Source organism: Spea bombifrons, chromosome 2 (genome assembly GCF_027358695.1).
Source record: "Spea bombifrons isolate aSpeBom1 chromosome 2, aSpeBom1.2.pri, whole genome shotgun sequence".
Classification (NCBI taxonomy): domain Eukaryota; kingdom Metazoa; phylum Chordata; class Amphibia; order Anura; family Pelobatidae; genus Spea; species Spea bombifrons.
Genome location: NC_071088.1, coordinates 7,762,085 through 7,780,450, shown reverse-complemented (window position 1 = coordinate 7,780,450; position 18,366 = coordinate 7,762,085). Strand labels below are relative to the sequence as shown.

Below are 18,366 nucleotides of genomic sequence, written 5' to 3'. Positions count from 1 at the left end.
ACGCCCCTTACGCGTGTTATCTGCCGTTACCGGTTGTCAGTCTGGTGTGTTATAGCACTGTTTATTGCCATGTTTTTTGGCGCTCGGCTCGGAGGCCTGATGGGAGGCACTGTTCCGGTTGTTCCATGTTTTGTGAATTGCTGCGTCGATGTTAAGTCGCCAAACCTTGGACATTTCAGTTTGCTGACGTCACTCTTATGAAGACCCGGTCTGACATCATAGTGCGGGGAGAGTTCCTGGAATTGGTGTTACGTGAGGCCACCCCTGAGCTCTGGCTCCATAACATGTAGACAGCTGCTGGAAGTGAAATCACCCGCGGGCTTCCAGTTTAGTGACCACACGGGCGGGGAGGAATAGTTCAGCGCTGCCTTAGTGTTTGTGGAATAACCAGAATGAAGAATCTGCACACTCCAAGGGAACCCAGGTGCTTAGCTGTGCCAGGAAGGGCCAGCTCCCCAGAAAATGCAGAAGGTAAATAAAGGCTCCAGGCACTCAAGGGCGTTTGTGGAAGTGACCTGAAACTTGCGATGTAAGATATTGTGCCGGCAGAAGCCGTGGATGCAGTGATCAAATGCAGCATTACCCGGCAGAAAGGGAATCTATGTGAAGGGTCTTCGGGGGGATTCAGCACTTTTACGCTGTTTCATTCAGCCAGATCCTGTGCCTGAGGCCCTAAACTTCTCTTCCCCAACCGGGGGTAACGGATGGTGATATTCCTTGGGATACCCACGTGGGAGAACACTGAGCTAATAGTTTAAAATAGCAACCCTCGCCCATGGGAGAAAGCTTTTAAGGGTTGAATTGATGGCAATGCACTTGAAATAGTACATATTTCCTGCAAATCTCAGAAATCGCACTACAAATCCCTAACACCTGGCTTCTCCTAGTGAGGGTGAGTAGGATATGATGGGTAAAGGTGATGGAAAACTCTTCCACTTAAAATTGCGGGGGGTAGTAGAAGCATTATTAAACACTCATCTACAGACACCAGACAAGCCAGAAGACTTGTTTTTTTTCCCCTCAGAAATCTCATGGTGCTGCCACAAGGGATCCTGGGTAGGCGCATGCAAATAAGGTCAGCAATGATCACCTTTTGCCTCTATATCCACTTTATACATGGATCCCTTGAAAGTAAGACAGCCTTTGATAAAACCCAGGTAAGAGGTGCAATAGCCAGATCACTCATGGGCAGCTTTTTCATCCTTAATGGGACTCGGCATGAGATGATCATTGTTGACCTTATTTGCATGCGCCTACCCAGAATCCCATGAGATTTCTGAGGGAAAAACAAGCCTTCTGGCCTGTCTGGTGTCTGTAGATTGTTTAATAATGCTTCTACTACCATATATATATATATATATATATATATATATATATATATATATATATATATATATATATATACACACACACAGCTTGCGGGCCTGAAATTATGTTCCATACGTTGTGATCTTTGATATTCTGCCTTTCGGACAGCAGTCGTTACCGAAAAGACTCCATCCTGCGTTTCCCTGTAATGAGCCAATCTGTCCATTTCTTCTTGTAGAGAGCGTCTCTCCTTGATGGCTGATAGTTGGGATTTTCCCGTGAATGGAAGCCGGGCAGAGTGTTTCTGCTGCTGAATGCGTCCCGGTTCTCCACCCAACGCGCCTTTCATTCTGTCCTTAAAAGAGAGAACTTTTACATTTCGCACCTTGGCTTTCTTGTTGGATATCTTTGGTTTTTAACGTTTCATTTGGCCTCTTTATAAGTGCCACCTAATATAGATGGATTGATTGGATGCCGTTTCTTTGGTTGACCAGCAAGTTGCCCCAGTTAGGGCAAAAAAATCAGCCATTTTGCAGGACATGCAACATACTGCCCGCTGCGGTGTATGGGGGGGGCATAACAGAGTAACATGTGAATGTTACATGTGTCAGGAAAAAGGACTAAACCACATCTGCAGTATGTATCGGGTCTTCTATATTTATTACATATAGAATGAGCTCTTTAGGTGACCACTACATGTGATGCCGCGGGCCAATACATATTAAATTCCACACGCTAGGGAAACCTCGTTACTGCAAATGTCTGAGAAGCCCGCGAGCCGCAACGTCTCTTCTCAGCCAAGGTCTAAACCCGCTGCTGCTGGCGAGTAACCGCCTTGGATGAGCCCCCTTTCGGAAGGTGCTTCTGCTCCTCAGAATTGCGTGCAGATGCGAGCCGGGGGCTTTCCTCAGCCGGCAGCGGCACGCGACCCAGGAGCCGTCATCTGCATGCAAAAAATAGCGTCCGGCAGCCTGCGGATCCCGGGCAAAAGAACGAATCCCAGCCGGGTCTGTGAGTGGGGCGCTTTAAATCCTAACGAAAGATTTCCCTACACAATATCACTGCATTGCCCTGCCCTTTCCAGTGGCTGCAGGAGCACAAGCAGTTAATCCCTTCCAGTTGCATCTGATTCCCAGCCCCCCCCTCCATCCCCAACTACCTCTACCCTCCTCTCCTCACCCCCCCACCATTAATTTCTAATGTTAATGTCAACTTGAAAATGTGACAATGCTCAATTTTCATTTCTTGTTTATTGTTTGTTTCACTATTAGGCAGCTGGGGAGTGGCTGCGCCCTGGCAACTTGAGCTGTGGATTTGCATAAGGCTGTTTTGATTGGCCAGTCGTTCTCGGAGCTCGTCCAATCGCAGCTCTGTGTCTTCGTGGTAGGCTGTGCTAATTAGCTGCTGTTGCCGGGGTGTCTGGTGCTTTTTCTGTATGCCGTTCTTCTGCATTGTGTTGCCTGGCGAAAGACGTTGATAAATGGGGATTTAATGATCTGCAGCAGTTTGTACTCACTGCAGGCAGACGGATTCTGAGAACAAAAAGCAGAAATAAGGATTACATTGTCCAGTTCAAGTAACTTTATAAAAAAAAATCCATGCTATAATACCTTCTGCCTATTAACCTAATTAAAATGTGCTATTGCTTTCTTAAACGATGCTAATTAGGGAGAGATGTTTATTTTTGCCCATGTTACAGGGTCCTGTGATCTGGATGTCACACGGCTGCATATGTATATTACATGCGCATTAAGACACAACCTGGTATTTTTATGCATCTCAATTCTATCTGTGCCAGACGGACTCTTAACCTACTGCGGGGCATGTCACTACGTTCTGGCACTGGAGAGGTTAAACCTACTGCTCTTTTCCATGAGAGAGAGAATCGCACACGCGTTGGGCTTCTGATTCGATGCGGAGGAAGGCTGCCATTAGCGCCCGAGAAATATACTGCGCTCCCTGCAACGGGCCATCTAAAAATATTCTGATTTAAAAAATAAAAAGCATGTGCTAATATCCCAACAGGTGGGCACTGGGGCCGATCATTTTACTCCGCAGTCACATGGGTTTGTCGAACCAATGGGGTTTTTTTTACATTTAGATTTTTTTTATATAGTTTAATATCATGATTTTCTATTAATCCCTGTGCTTTCCATATATGCCCTTTAACAGAGGACCATGACAAAATTGGTGTTGCAGAGATCCAGCGGTGATGTTTTTAAGAAGCTCAGGTTCCTGATCCTCATCCGGCCACGAGAAAGTTGAATACATTTTATATTTAGAGTGCTATTTTTTTGTGACACAAGTTCTCCTTGAACTACACCCCATGACCCCCCAACAAGTGGCCTTATTTACTAATCTGTTATTTGTTGGTGGTGATGTGTTTTTGGGCCAATGCAGGGTTACATAAGCTTTCGGGATCTGAGAGGTCTCTTATTCAGAAATTCCAGCTTTCTATGTGGGTCCGATAAAAAGGGGCCGCCATTACTAAAGGCTATGCTGTCTTGGGTCATTACTGCAGGTTCCTTAGATTTTAATGTATAGCAAATAAGCAGTGAGTTGGCTTCCAGATACACAATATGGATAAAGGTATTGGGACATCTGACCATTAATATATAGACATTAATATGAAGTGGGCCCCTCTTTTGGAGGTATAACAGCTTCCACTCTTCTTTGAATGATTTCCACTGGATTTTTCTGTGGGAATTTTTGCCCGTTCATTCAGTAGAGCGTTTGTGAGGTCAGGTACTGATGTTGTTGGATGAGACGCCCGGCTTGCAATCTCAGTTCCAGGTCATCCCAAAGGTGTTGGATGGGGTTGAGGTCAGGGCTCTGTGGGGGGGGCAGTCAAGTTCTTCCACCCCAAACTCATCCAACTGTGTCTTTTTGGACCCACTGCTAACATCTCGGTGCAGATACCACAGCACGCTTTCAGAGGTCTAGCGGAGTCCATGTCTCGACGGGTTCGGCCCGGCCCATTTTTGAAGCCCCAAAAGTCGTCTTGTGCCCTGCAGAGCAGTGAAATGATACGCGGAGCTGCTAGCCCCGTGTCCTTTGCTTACCTCGCCGCCTTTGAGCGCATCCTGGGTTTTTTGGGTTCTGTAAGGAACCTGGCTGTAAACCATGAGAATTATGGGAACGCGTGAACGCTTTCCCAAAGCGCCTGCACTCGTAAGCAGGATCGGCCACAGGGCGAGGAGCTTCTCTGGATGGCAGAGAGATAGGAACATAAGAACATCCCAGGTTGAAGAAAGACAAAAGTCCATCAAGTTCAACCCGGCTGAAAGTCTCCATACTGACAGCTTAACGATGGCGGGGCTATCTGAATTCACGTCCTGTGAGGCTAGGGTTAACCCAACTCTGAGCTGCTTTGCTCGGTTCCAACGTATTCATCGCTGGGCCTGGTGACCGAAGCGCCGGCAGTGACCCGTCTCCCCGCACATGTTTTCATCTTGTCTGGTTATGCGTTGCGTGTAGCGTGTGCACTCTTACCTCTGTGAGCTTTGAATGCCAAGCTGAATTTTTTTTCTCTAACTTGTATGTTTGTCATTGTTTCCATGACGACTACTCGCTGCACACAAATAGCATGGTTCACTGTTGCCGAGAACACCGCGGTCCGTAGAAGTTAACGAAGCCGACGCGTTCCTAAAATAATTTGTGAAATCCCAGTTATTTCAGGCTTATCTCTGATAATGTTAGAGAAGATGGCGGCATCATTTCATTAATGACATTTTCACTGAAATACTGCAGGAAAACATCGATCGTTATTCAAAGGCTACATTTACACCGCTACGGCCGCGAGGAACAGTAGTATCTGGTCTGAATAAATTGGCTTTTAAGAGCTAAATAAGCATCTTGGACGGAGCTGGAAGGGTCCGGCCTTCCTTTCTGCCCTCCTATCTCTGGAGATCTTGTGTATTTGAGGACCCAGTTAAGGCCCAAAGTAGCGCTTTGTAGGTTGAATCCGGACCCCGGACAGTTGTCGCGTTTTTAGGTTTGGGGATACTGAAGCTGGGAAGGAAAGTTCATGGTGGGGATCTGTTTTGGAGTTCGCTACGATGTGTTCCGGTGTCGGTGGTCAGCTGTCCAGCATGGATGATGAGGAACCAGGTTCTCACACATCAGCCACGAACCCGATTCAGATGAAGGCCTGAAACTTTTGCTGTCTTTACCAGGGCAGACTATGAAGGGGGGGTCCAAAACATGGGGTCACTTTATAAGCCCCACCAATGCAACTTCATACAGACCACCTCCAGCTGCTGCACACGTAGGGCACTTGCCTTTGTTCTAGGCCAGGGTTGCCGTAGCCGAGAGGTTCTTGTTTGAAGGGAGAGGAGCAAGAGGAGCATCAGAAACCTTATGTCTCTGGGTCCAGAAAGAGACGTGGTACAAGTGCACAGAGTTGATGAGGAGACCACCTCAGACCTCGTTGGGTGCTTCTGATTACCTGCATTGGAGTCCCCACCAAAACCCGTGGTGATCGTTCAGCGTGAGCCCCGCAACTGAACCGTGCATTTGCTCTAATGGCTTTTTCCGCAACTGCTTAACGCGTGTAGATGTTTTACATAAAGGGCCGTATTGGCCCAAGAGAAGATGGATCAGCCAAAGCAGATACCTGGACCAGCAGAGAAAAAATTGAATCATTGAAGAAGACGCTGCTGAGGTTCTGCCTCCTTCTGAAACGATATTTTATGTAGCATTTTAGGCTGTCGACTGTTTCCTCGCTCTAGATTTCCTTCTTAATAACTGCAGGTAACTCTCCGGTAACGGGAAATCAGGATCTCACGCTGAATGCAGCAAATGCATGTCTCCGAACATTCCGCGCCTGCGCAGCAACATCGAGGCATTCAGCGCAGACCCTGCTGCAAGTTCTCTGTGAGCGAGCATTGAACTCACATCAGACTCCACATGCTGGGGGGTCCCATGGAGCATGCTGGGGGGCTCTGAGTTGCCCCTCGCTGTACGGACATGATGTCACTTCCTTTCACGCAGCATCGGAAGGGATTGTGTGTTTTAACCGTTGTGTAACCAAACTGCACATGGTCGTAGGGGAGATACGTGCGTTTTATGTATTGTGATTGCCATGACGAAGGCGTACGGAGCAAATTAAATAAAGATAAGGATCAGACTCCTCTCTTCCAAATATGTTTTTAGGAGCCTGTATATTACTCGGACACGTCGCTTGACTTGCACCGTTGCCCACCCATCCCGCTAACTAATCCAAACAGGTCATGAGTGTATGTGATGTTACTGCGCCGGGTCGCTGGGAAAAGAGCGCTAATCCGGACTGAAGTACTGGAGATCATACTGTTATAATTTATATATAGCGCCAACAGTATACACAGCACTTCTCACATTGCATAGGGTCTCGGATGAAACAATGTACGGTATAAAGGGGCCTTGCCCAAGAGCTCACAATCCAGATGATTGATCTCGTGACTGGTTGCATAGAGCTTTATATTGAGACCATAGGACATTTAAAAAGAGCATTGATTGGTCGTTTGACGCATTTATATTTTTTAATTGTACCTATATAGTAACATCCCAGTTAAGGGGCAAATCGTGAGTGAATCATTTTATTCCCACAATGTGTTTTCTAAACATAACTCGGCCTGCTTATTAGCCGGAGTGCCGCTAGTGAACTGTTTGTGTAACGTATGTAGCCCTGTAAGTGTGGATTTTTGGCGGCGCTGTCCCTTTAAGTGATGGTTTCTAACGGTCTCTGTGCAGTTCCCCCATACATGCGTCTTGGAGCGCCACCTAGTGCGTATCTGCTGCATGCACATGAAATACATTTCTGTCTCTCGTCTGGCGCCCGACGCTGAGTAAATATGAAGCGACGTTGCCAGAAACGCGCTGATTGTTAGGGGCGAGCTATGCATTAACAAATCTGGATTTTTCCGAGCTAATAGAGATGTTTTACTAAAACCTTTAGCGGCTAACATATTTTCCCGGTTCATACGTAATATTTGCGCACGCCTGGATATTTTTCTTTTGATTGGTAAACTTTGTGAACGCCCAGGGGAACTCTGTTAATTGAGCTTCACGCTTACACTTTATTTTGTGTGGTGTGTGTCCTGTTTAATGATTAAAGGTAATTCAAGGAGGGAACATGAATTAGAGAAAATGTTTTAAAATATATCTCAATGTTTGATTGCCGGCCACAAAATCCACATTACATGTATCCTTCTCGTGTCCATGTTGTATGTTAGAATTGGAGGAAGATGGAGATGCAACTTAAGACAAATGTGTCTTGAATAACAGAACTGTCTTTACTTTGCAGGAGGAGAGACTTCAGCATGCAAACCGTCGTCTGTCCGGCTTGCACCATCATTTTCATTCCATGCTGCCGGCCTTCAGATGGCTGGACAAATGTCCCATTCGCATCAGCAGTACAGTGAGCGCCGTCAGCAGAACCTAAATGACCCTCAAGTATCTGCCTTGCCTTACAATGACCAGAATCAGCAGCCCTCGGCTAACCAGGTACACGCTTAATGCTGTGTTCTATATGTTCCGTGACATATGTAGCAACCAACTTGCACATTCACATTATCAATACATAGCCTTTTGGGGTAACGAGCAGCAATATCCCTAAGCATAGACTACTATGTGCTTACGGGCCGTTACAAGGCAGAGGTTGGTGTTGGTTGAATCGCTGGGTCTGTGCAGCCTGCTTGTTAAAATGAACCGACGACAACCTTTTCCAGGTTAAAAAAACGCATTCGGGGGCACTGAATATGCAAACCAGACCCTTAAAAAATACCATCAGTGATTTTGAATATGAATAATATAAATACTAAATAACTTTTCTTTCCTATGGATATGTTCCATTGGAATTCTCCCAATTACAGACCGTACTTAGTGCTCTTCTGTCTTTAACTTGTCCAAATCATTTAAGTAGTAAAGCCTTTTAATGTTAAACGTACAAAACCGATGCTTACAAATAACCTTGTATAAGATCCGCTGGCCAGCATGTAGATTCCTGCTTCCGGACAGGGGTGAGAGGATGTGGCGTTAGCAATATATGAAAAGTTAAATTCTCCCCCTACTATACTTCAAATAAGCGTCCTCAGTTCCCCTTTAATGCTGTGATTGGCGGCTGCAGCGTACTTAAGTATGTATGCATTGGATAGTAAAGGGAAGCCCTGTGGATGAAAAATAGCCTTAAATCCAGTTCTGTATACAGTACAGAACTGGATCTTTTCCAATAAACTCCCTTTATCTGCGGACATGGAGGCCGCCATTGTTGTGAGTCATGTGATATTTTGGGTGACTTTCTCTGCCCCAATACCACGCTGAGCTGATTCTTTATGGCAATGCTAACTAAGTCGGCTACGCCCCATATGCTTTCATTAGTCAGAGTATCCAACTGGGTGATTAAGACTGGGGCATTCTATTGTTTACTACAAAGTAGCATAAGGAGTCAGGAACCTTGTGTAGATTGGGTTAAGATAACAATTTATTTTACTAGTACTAAAAATAGGGCTGCGGTGTTTTAAGGACAACAAAGAGACTAGTAGTGCGAGTTTAGTAGGCGATGTGTAAGTGCGAAGCCGGCGTCGGAGGTGGTAATGCCCCCTCTGCAGTGTTTACAGTGCAGCGATCCCACACAAAGGACATCTGGGGAAGACTGCAGACCTGTTGCTTAGCAACTGAAACGTACACAACAATGTATTCATACGTTTGTATAAATAACAGGCTGCAATGACCTGAGAAATCCCGTATTATATAAAACGTAGGCCACCCCAATTAAACTTTACTTTCCTATATTTGCGTACAATTTAATTTGCAGTTAATCTGGTAAAACAATGTTTGTCTTCAGCTTTGTTACTGCATATAGTGTCAATATAACGTGTTATAACCTACTTATATAAACGCTTGTTGTTCATCCAATGTTTTGAGGTTCGTGTTCTTAGCTAGCGATGTATGTAATGTATGCACCTAATAACCCTGTAACCGTCTCGTTTTGCAGCGGCGGATGCCCCAAACCTTTCGTGATCCAACCGCAGCACCGTTAAGGAAACTGTCAATTGACTTGATTAAAACGTACAAACACATTAATGAGGTGAGAAGCTTTCTTGGCCGTTTCCGGGGTCTGTGCAGGCGGTGTTTCGTTGGGCCCCTACCGATAAACCGTTATTTGTAAGATTAGAAGTATTTATTTAATTTCTCTACCAACGATACATGACGTTCCTAGAACACATTCTCATTTGTGTTTAGTGCGAATGCTCATGTATAAAATAAATATACACACATACACAAATTTAGATATCATGGAACAGTCCATGTCGGGGGTTGGGTGGTAGTACAGTTCATTTTTAATTGTTTTGTTCAACAGAAAAAGGTAAATGATCTGCTTGCATGATCTAATGAATATCCTCTCATGAGCTTGACGCCTTTCTCACCCTCCTAAAATCTGCCTGATCCGATCAATCACAATATCCAACAGCAGATGAGACATAATCATGTATATCAAGTTAACAGAATGTCAGGATGGCCCCTGATTCACCACCACATAATACACACTATGAGTTTATGATTATTAAAATTAATTTAATTTGTAAAGGGAATACATACATCTGGAGTAAACTCTGTGAAGAGTGACAGGGTTGTGTTCAAATCCTTTTTATTTACTACCAGGTCTACTATGCAAAAAAGAAGCGCCGGCATCAGCAAGGCCAGGGAGAGGATTCCAGTCATAAGAAGGAGAGGAAGGTTTACAATGATGGCTACGATGACGACAACTATGACTACATTGTAAAAAATGGGGAGAAGTGGATGGATCGATATGAAATCGACTCTCTTATTGGGAAAGGCTCCTTTGGGCAGGTAAGCCATTAAATCGCTGGACTGAAATTACTAATTTTTACAAATATAAATATATATCTCTAAGACCTAATTGTTTACCCTAAGAACAAGTATCACTCTCCCTGTATGTGCCGGCAGGGGACTAAATCCCTGAATGGTAAATGCCAAAATGCTGAAAGATCTAAAATGCTCATTTTTATTAATATACTTAAAACCTCAAAAGTCTTAGTGACTCTAAATAGCGAACAACACCCTCTGAAAAACCACAGTCCTAAATTACCAGCGACCAAAATAACAAATGCCTCATAACTACATTATTAATAGAGACTTGCTGGTTACGAGGCATTTGTTATTTTGGTTGCTGTTAATTTAGGAAGCCTTTACAGGCAAACGTATGGTTAATACTTTATGTAGTACTGGTAACCCCTATAAATACATACATAACTTGAGTACCTGTGGGTTCAGGTTTTTCAGAGGGTTCGCCATTTACAATCACCATCACTTTTGATGTGTTAAGTATATCAGTAAAAAAACCCGTCATTGTTCACATTTTTGTGTACTTTTAAATAGTACGGACAGAATACTGTAACTGATGACAAATACTAGTCTACAACAATATTTTTATTAATGTAATAACCTATTTGTGTCTTGTAAACTCGATTGAGTCAAGATTATCAGGTGCTATAATCCACATCACTAGATGGCATTACCCGAGCTGATTTTCGTTTATTCTTCCCTTAGGTGGTAAAGGCGTATGATCGCGTGGAACAGGAGTGGGTGGCAATCAAAATTATAAAGAACAAAAAAGCGTTCCTAAATCAAGCCCAAATCGAAGTGAGACTTCTTGAGCTCATGAACAAACATGACACGGAGATGAAGTACTATATTGGTGAGCATAATGTTTTTCTTATACGTTTTCTTAAAATTGAAACCTGCTTTCATTGTTTCTAGTTTAATTATAAATGCACAGGCAAGAAAATGACAAAGGGAATTCTTATCAGATCTGGGCTAAACTCGGCCTTTCCCCTCTTTAGAACATTAGTCATTATGTTAATGATCCTAGCTTTTTCTTGTCTTGTAAACCCATTCCCATGTAAGTGTCAGTTTTTTATATTCCATTACTAGGCATGACTAAAACTGTATTTTGACTTATTTTTGCATGAAATCCCCCGTCTGTCACTTGCTGGGTGACATGATATGAAATAGACCTTGCTTCTAAGCAATAAGTCATGTAAACACCATTAAATGGTTCATTAGGTTTAAGACCATAGTTAATTAAGCATGTAAAGTTTTTAAATATTTTACGGAGTGCAACAGTTTTAGGCAAGTGTGAAAAAATGCTGTAAAGTAAGAAATTCTTTCAAAAACATGTTTGTAGTTCATTTAACAAAATGCAAAGTAAACAGACGGGACGCATATCAATATTTGGAGCGACCACCCTTTTGCCTTCAAAGCAACATACATTATTCTAGGTACACTCGCACAACGTCAGGGGTTTTGTAGACGTATAGTTGGGTACGATTAAACAAACCAAGTGCTAGCAATCACCAATTTAATATGTAGGTTGAAACATAACCATTAACGTAAGCAGAACCAGTTGTGTAGGAAGAATAAAACTGGGTGAGAAATAGCCTAATTCACTAACAAGTGTCTGGCAAGACTCGGCACAGCAACAACCCACAAGGTAGTCATACTGCATCTGCAGGGTCTCTCCCAGGCAGACATCTCAAGGCAGACGAGGGTTTCCAGATGTTCTGTCCAAGCTCATTTGAAGAAGCACAAAGAAATGGTTAATTCTTACTTCACAGTATTTTTTTTCACACCTGCCTAAAACTTTTGTACAGTGCTGTGTGTGCGTGTAGACACAGTACTCACACAGATCCTTAACGTAACTCAATATTGTGGATTCATTTGTTTGTGAATACTGTTCATAATTAATAACTATTTTATTTTTTTTGTCCCCTGCAGTGCATTTAAAACGCCATTTTATGTTCCGAAACCACCTCTGCTTAGTGTTTGAAATGCTCTCCTACAACCTCTATGACCTGTTGCGGAACACCAACTTCCGTGGTGTTTCCCTTAACCTGACACGGAAGTTTGCGCAGCAGATGTGCACCGCACTACTATTCCTGGCTACTCCAGAACTTAGTATCATTCACTGTGACCTAAAGCCCGAGAATATCTTGCTTTGTAATCCTAAACGAAGCGCTATCAAGATTGTCGATTTTGGAAGTTCGTGCCAGCTGGGCCAGAGGGTAGGTACTCGTGATCGGTTTCCAAATGAAGGCAGGGCAACGGATAGAAAACAGAACTCTTCCCCCCTTAATTCTTCTCTCCGTTTTCCAGATATACCAGTATATTCAGTCTCGCTTCTATCGCTCTCCCGAGGTATTGCTGGGAATGCCTTATGACCTTGCAATTGACATGTGGTCACTTGGGTGCATTTTAGTTGAAATGCACACTGGAGAGCCACTCTTCAGTGGAGCCAATGAGGTAAGTGTGAAAGTGTTCTTATTCTTTAATAAACAGCGTATATAGTGATTCATAGTAAATATAAACCAATACTGCGGCCGCGAGCCAGAAGTAAAAGGTGCGCATGCAGCGTGCAATTAAGTGCTTCCAAGGAATTATTCCAAAATACTGTCCCCAGTCATGTTGACCTGTTTCAGTTGGGTAAAGGCTGAATCTGATCTATAGTGTTGATTGTAATACAATTATGATATAGAAAACCGGTGTAGAAAAATAATTTGCCGTTGCGTGCAGCTCAATGCCTACTGTCTCCTTTCGATAGGTTGATCAGATGAATAAAATTGTCGAAGTTTTGGGAATACCCACTGCTCACATCCTTGACCAAGCACCAAAAGCAAGAAAGTTCTTTGAGAAGCTGCCAGACGGCACTTGGAACTTAAAGAAGACCAAAGACGGGAAAAAGGTAAATTGCTTAAAGTGAATATTCTGAATGCTGGGGTATCCCAAGTTGCTTTGGCTTTGAGTATTGCTTTACAATGAGGTTTAGTTCTGTATACATTTCCCTTGATTTTACACGATGTACTTTTCCTGTAGGAATATAAACCAGCAGGAACCCGAAAACTTCACATTATACTTGGGGTAGAGACTGGAGGACCAGGCGGGCGTCGCGCTGGGGAATCGGGTCACACTGTAGCGGACTATTTGAAGTTTAAAGACCTTATTTTAAGGATGCTAGATTATGATGCCAAGACCCGTATCCAACCATATTACGCCCTGCAACATAGTTTCTTTAAGAAAACTGCCGACGAAGGTACAAACACAAGTAACAGTGTATCTACCAGTCCAGCAATGGAGCAGTCCCAGTCGTCAGGAACCACCTCGAGCACGTCGTCTAGCTCAGGTACGATAACCCCAAGAGACAGACATGTACGATGACTTAAAATGCAACAGGTATCACGCTTTTCCACTCTCGTTCCTATGGCAAGGTATCTCATGTTCCTGATTTGCTGTCTTAGTCTGTTTTACCTTGCCACGGGAGGAATATGATCAGTTACGGGATAATGGTTTCCCAGGGTGTCTGAATAAATGCGCTCTGAAGCATCCACAGGGGATCTCAACATCCAACTCTTGAGGTAACACAATCCCTTGTGTTATTTCAGGGCTGGCCCTAAATGGATCGTGAATCCAGCGAGTGGCAACTCCTAAAAACTATGGCTTTAATAAACCTCGATGTTAACTGTAGGAGAGGCCACTGGCCACTCCAGGGAACTGTCTAAATAAATCATACATAACTAGTATAAACTCTGGAGACCTTTACATTTTATTTATTTTCTTTGATTCGCTGCTAATCTAATAGTTACAACTGCATTTACTTCATGGTTTATCAAGGAATTGTCAAACTGTAGTCAACTTTCCATGGCTTCTGAAATGTTTACTACTGGCTGTTAACTTGTTTCAGTGGTTTTTACTGGTTTACAGAGGAGGCCTCGTTCTTATAGAAGCAGGGAGAAAAAATATGCTGGGTTTTAAAATGGCTTAAATTCTACAATTGTTTTGCATATTAAAATCACAAGCAAAGATGTTTGCTGACCGTTTTCTCCATCTGTTCTAATTTCTTGACATAGGCGGCTCTTCTGGGACTAGCAACAGTGGGAGAGCGAGGTCTGACCCAACACATCAACATAGGCATAGTAGTGGCCATTTTACCGCTGCCGTTCAAGCTATGGACTGCGAAGCACACAGTCCTCAGGTAACATTTTACTACTTGACACCTGTTTTCAGGTGATGGAGAAATCGTCATTAAGGGGTTAAATTAGTAACTGTAAACAAGATGAAAAGTGCAAAAATGCTTTATTTTATGTAGTCTACTCTGATTGCGAATTAATAATATTGAAAAACAATATTTTCGTATTATACATTTGTATTATTTGAGCCTGTGACTAGCTTAGCGCACCGACACTTTTTCTTTTCCCTGTTTGCACATATTTGAGGTTGTTGGCTCCTCATCAGTCTGGTTGCAGCTTGCTGTCCGGGGGTTAATAGGGAGGAGGTTTAATTGCACCTCCCCCAACACATTAATAAGGTTTTGGTAGCAGTATAAACTGCTTTGTGTGCCCGCTATGTATGAGGTGAGAGTCGGTTCTCACCCTATTGAGAGTGTGCCTTGACGTGGCGGGTGAGCTTAATTGTGCTTTGGCCAATTCATATAACCAAAACCTCTCATTTATATTATGTTTATATATTTGTTGCCAACTTTATTAGGGTAAGAAGCGCAGACAGTTTTTGTTTTTTGTATACATTGTACAGCCAATACACTGTTTCTTGCAGCATGCTTACACCTGTTTGGTAGGCCTCGTATTATACATTTGTATTATTTGAGCCTGTGACTAGCTTAGCGCACCGACATTTTTTCTTTTCCCTATTAATAATATTGTTATATTTTTTATTATTTATTGCCTTGTCTGTTGTCATATACACCTTTTGGCAAAAAAAAAAAATGTTTAGCCTTGCCTAAAACACACTTAATCTGAAAGGCCTTGGTAGCTTTGGACAAATGAGATTTATCCTGCGCAAAAGAACCTTTTTTTCTTGGCAGTTAGTCTGTCCAAGTGGGAAGGCGTTCGAGCAGCTGCTGTCTGCCCCTTACGTACGCGTTTAGTTGTAGAAATTATCCAGCTATTTTTTGCAGGGCGATTTTGCAAGCAGCAGAACCGTTTATTTAACGCTCTTACAGCTCGCGACTTACACTTTCCCTTTAGTATCTGTTGAATCCCACTGACAGGAAACTGTTCATTTAAGTCGTTCCATTGCCAACGATAATTACATCTGAGTAACTATTGATTTCAGTCCAGCGCAAAGCTGCCACAAAAGGGTTCCTTAGCAGAGAAATCATTCCTTGGATGACCACTCAAGTTGTGTCCTCAGGTATCTTTTATAAAGATACTTTAAAATTATACTCATTTTCATTTTTATGAATTTATTCCAGATTCGACAGCCGTTTCCTCCACCTGTTGGTTGGACAGTCACTGAAGCCCCAACCCAAGTCACTATCGAAACACGCCCTGTTCAAGAAACTACATTTCATGTGCCCCATTCACAGCAAAATGTATCACACCACCATGGGAATAGCGCCCATCACCACCACCACCATCATCACCATCACCATCATGGACAAATCCTGGGCCACCGGACGAGGTCCAGGGTCTACAACTCTCCTTCAAATAGCTCCTCTACCCAGGATTCTATGGAGATTGGCCATAGCCACCACTCCATGACATCCTTGTCTTCCTCAGCTACTTCTTCCTCAACATCTTCCTCCTCTACCGGCAACCAAGGCAATCAGGCCTATCAGAACCGCCCTGTGGCCGCCAACACCTTGGACTTTGGACAGAACGGAACTATGGGTGTTAATTTAACAGTCTTTTCGAATCCTCGCCAAGAGACTGGCATTACTGGACATCCAACATACCAGTATTCTGCAAATACGGGCGCTGGCCACTATGTAAATGAAGGACATCTGACTATGAGGCAAGGAATAGATAGAGAAGAGTCTCCCATGACTGGAGTTTGTGTTCAGCAAAGTCCTGTGGCTAGCTCGTGACTAAATTCAATTTAGATTTGTTTCTTGTGGGTTTATTTTTTTTTATTTTCTGTTTTTGTTTTTCATATTTTTTTTTTCTTTTTCCCAGTAACTTGTATTATTTATGTTTTTTATTGTTTCTTTTTCTTTTGTTGGGTTGGGTTTTTGTGTGCTAGAATTGGATTTCTTTCCCTCTTTTTTTTTTTTTCCCCCTAAAAAAACAAAGTGCAAAAAGCTGCTTTAACCAGAAGGAGATAAACACCCTTTACCGCTACAACAGGGAAAAGCTGACTATTTTTTTAAACTTGAAACGATTGCAAAGGGACAATGAAGTCAAACTTTTTATTTTTGTTTTGTTTGTGGGTTTTTTTTTTTTAGTTTTTTTTTAAAGCTTTGTCCAAACCCTCCATCTTGGATGGCTCAGAGTTATCACCTCTCCTTTTGCTTCCCCCCCTTTTAACTGTACACTCGCAATTATTTTATGAAATTATATATGTATTTGTATATACATATATATTTATATATTTTAACCATGGTAAGTAATACTTAACGTAGTCGGTTGCCAACACGATAAAAGCAACATTATCAAATAAAAAAATGAACCCAGCCCTTTTTGGGGCTTATATGTCTGCTGAAACATGGGCACAGACAATGCAGTACTATAAAGGAGCAAGGGAAGTATGAACCTTAGAAACCTTAATCCATAGATAACTAAGCGAAAGGGACGGTCGTGTGTAACGCGGCCACATTGGTAAGTGTCGGTCTTCAAAATCTCCTAGTCTGCGCTGTAGCAGCAAGGCGAGATTTTGGGGTCATACCACTTAAACGATCGGTCAGCTCGTCCCGTTTTTAAGATGCACTGGAAAGCAATCAGATGGTCAGTGGTTGCCTGCCTTGAGGAGGTCCGAGCGGTGGTCTGTGGGGGAGATAGCCTTTGGCCTTATGGAATCGGACTCTGAATTATAGAAGAGCCTGCCGTTTCAGATGCAATCACTTTTCAACATGGTTTTGCAGATAGTTTTTAATGCTGAAAACACAGACTGGGGAAATTCAAGAGGCCTTTCTTTTAAAATAGACATTTCTGACCCACTAATTGTAGAATTTGGCAAGGTCACTTGCTTGTGTCATAAAGCTAACTTCCTTAATAGAGGGAAGTCACGGAAGTAGAGGTTTGCATTTCATGAAAATAGCTGCGCCTGTGTCCTTCCTGCTTCCCTATAATTATATATATATATATATATATATATATATATATATATATATATATAATTTACATTTTTTTATGTTTTTCAGCATGTGGTATCTCCACAAATACTTCTGCACAAAGATGTCTTCTGTTCATCTTGAACTTTTTTAAAAATGCAGAATTTTACGTGATCGCTTATTTTTGCCTCACAATTATGCTGTGAATTTTACAAAAAAAAAAAGAAATATAAAATATTTTCCTTTTTTGATAATTTATTGTACCAAAGCTGTTTTTATAGCACATAGATGTCTGTAACCAATAATGTAGCAGTTCTGCACTTTGGCACATGGTGTAACTAGACGATTTTTAAATGTCATTTAAAAAATTATGGCTGTATTATTGCTTAAACAAAACTGGGACTGTTGCTGAACTTAACGAGAACATTTACAGGCCTGCTGTATTTGAAAGTATGACATCATATTACCGTCACCTAAATAGCATTTAGCATTTTGTGTGTAATCGGGCTTCGAGCTGCAGATGCAATTTAGCCGTTCTTATCTGATCCTCCGGTTGTTATATATTCCTAAACAAACATTTGAATTTAGTTCTAGAAGAGATTAAGAGCACAAGGTTACGAGTGTGGCACCGCGTGTTAACGTTAAGAAGTTGCTAATAGCCTGACTTGCCAAGTTAGCAATAGCACCCAGTTGTCCAGTCGATACGGTGTAAGTCCTTAAAATTCTAACGTTAAATTATGACCTCTTAATTTAAAAAACACAACTAGAATAAGAGTGGGTGTAAGAGAAAATTACATTTTTCCCTTTTAATATTTGGTTTTCTGTAAGTTATTTTTTTTTTCTTTTGGTCTTTATTTTTTTTTAACTCCTTGTTGAACCATGTACCTTTTTTTTTTTTACATTTAATTTTTTTTTAATATATATTTTTTAAATTAAATAATATACAACGCTTTTCGCGCTAGGCACTTCAGCTTTCTAACTTACAGTCCAGTTTTGTG

General features: G+C 42.3%; 1 protein-coding gene across 3 annotated transcripts in view; it reads left to right on the top strand.

Moving 5' to 3' along the window:
- Positions 1-17,943, top strand: part of DYRK1A (dual specificity tyrosine phosphorylation regulated kinase 1A) — a 31,502-nt gene extending 13,559 nt beyond the window's left edge. For all 3 annotated transcript variants that reach the window (XM_053456214.1, XM_053456217.1, XM_053456215.1), the window contains 10 exons: positions 7,592-7,791; positions 9,281-9,373; positions 9,949-10,137; positions 10,858-11,005; positions 12,085-12,371; positions 12,463-12,609; positions 12,908-13,048; positions 13,180-13,486; positions 14,211-14,335; positions 15,572-17,943. In XM_053456214.1, coding sequence (XP_053312189.1) covers positions 7,592-7,791; positions 9,281-9,373; positions 9,949-10,137; positions 10,858-11,005; positions 12,085-12,371; positions 12,463-12,609; positions 12,908-13,048; positions 13,180-13,486; positions 14,211-14,335; positions 15,572-16,186 — 2,252 coding nt within the window. In that variant the 3' untranslated portion in view covers positions 16,187-17,943. The remainder of the gene's footprint in view (positions 1-7,591; positions 7,792-9,280; positions 9,374-9,948; positions 10,138-10,857; positions 11,006-12,084; positions 12,372-12,462; positions 12,610-12,907; positions 13,049-13,179; positions 13,487-14,210; positions 14,336-15,571) is intronic.
- The last annotated feature ends 423 nt before the right edge of the window (positions 17,944-18,366 follow it).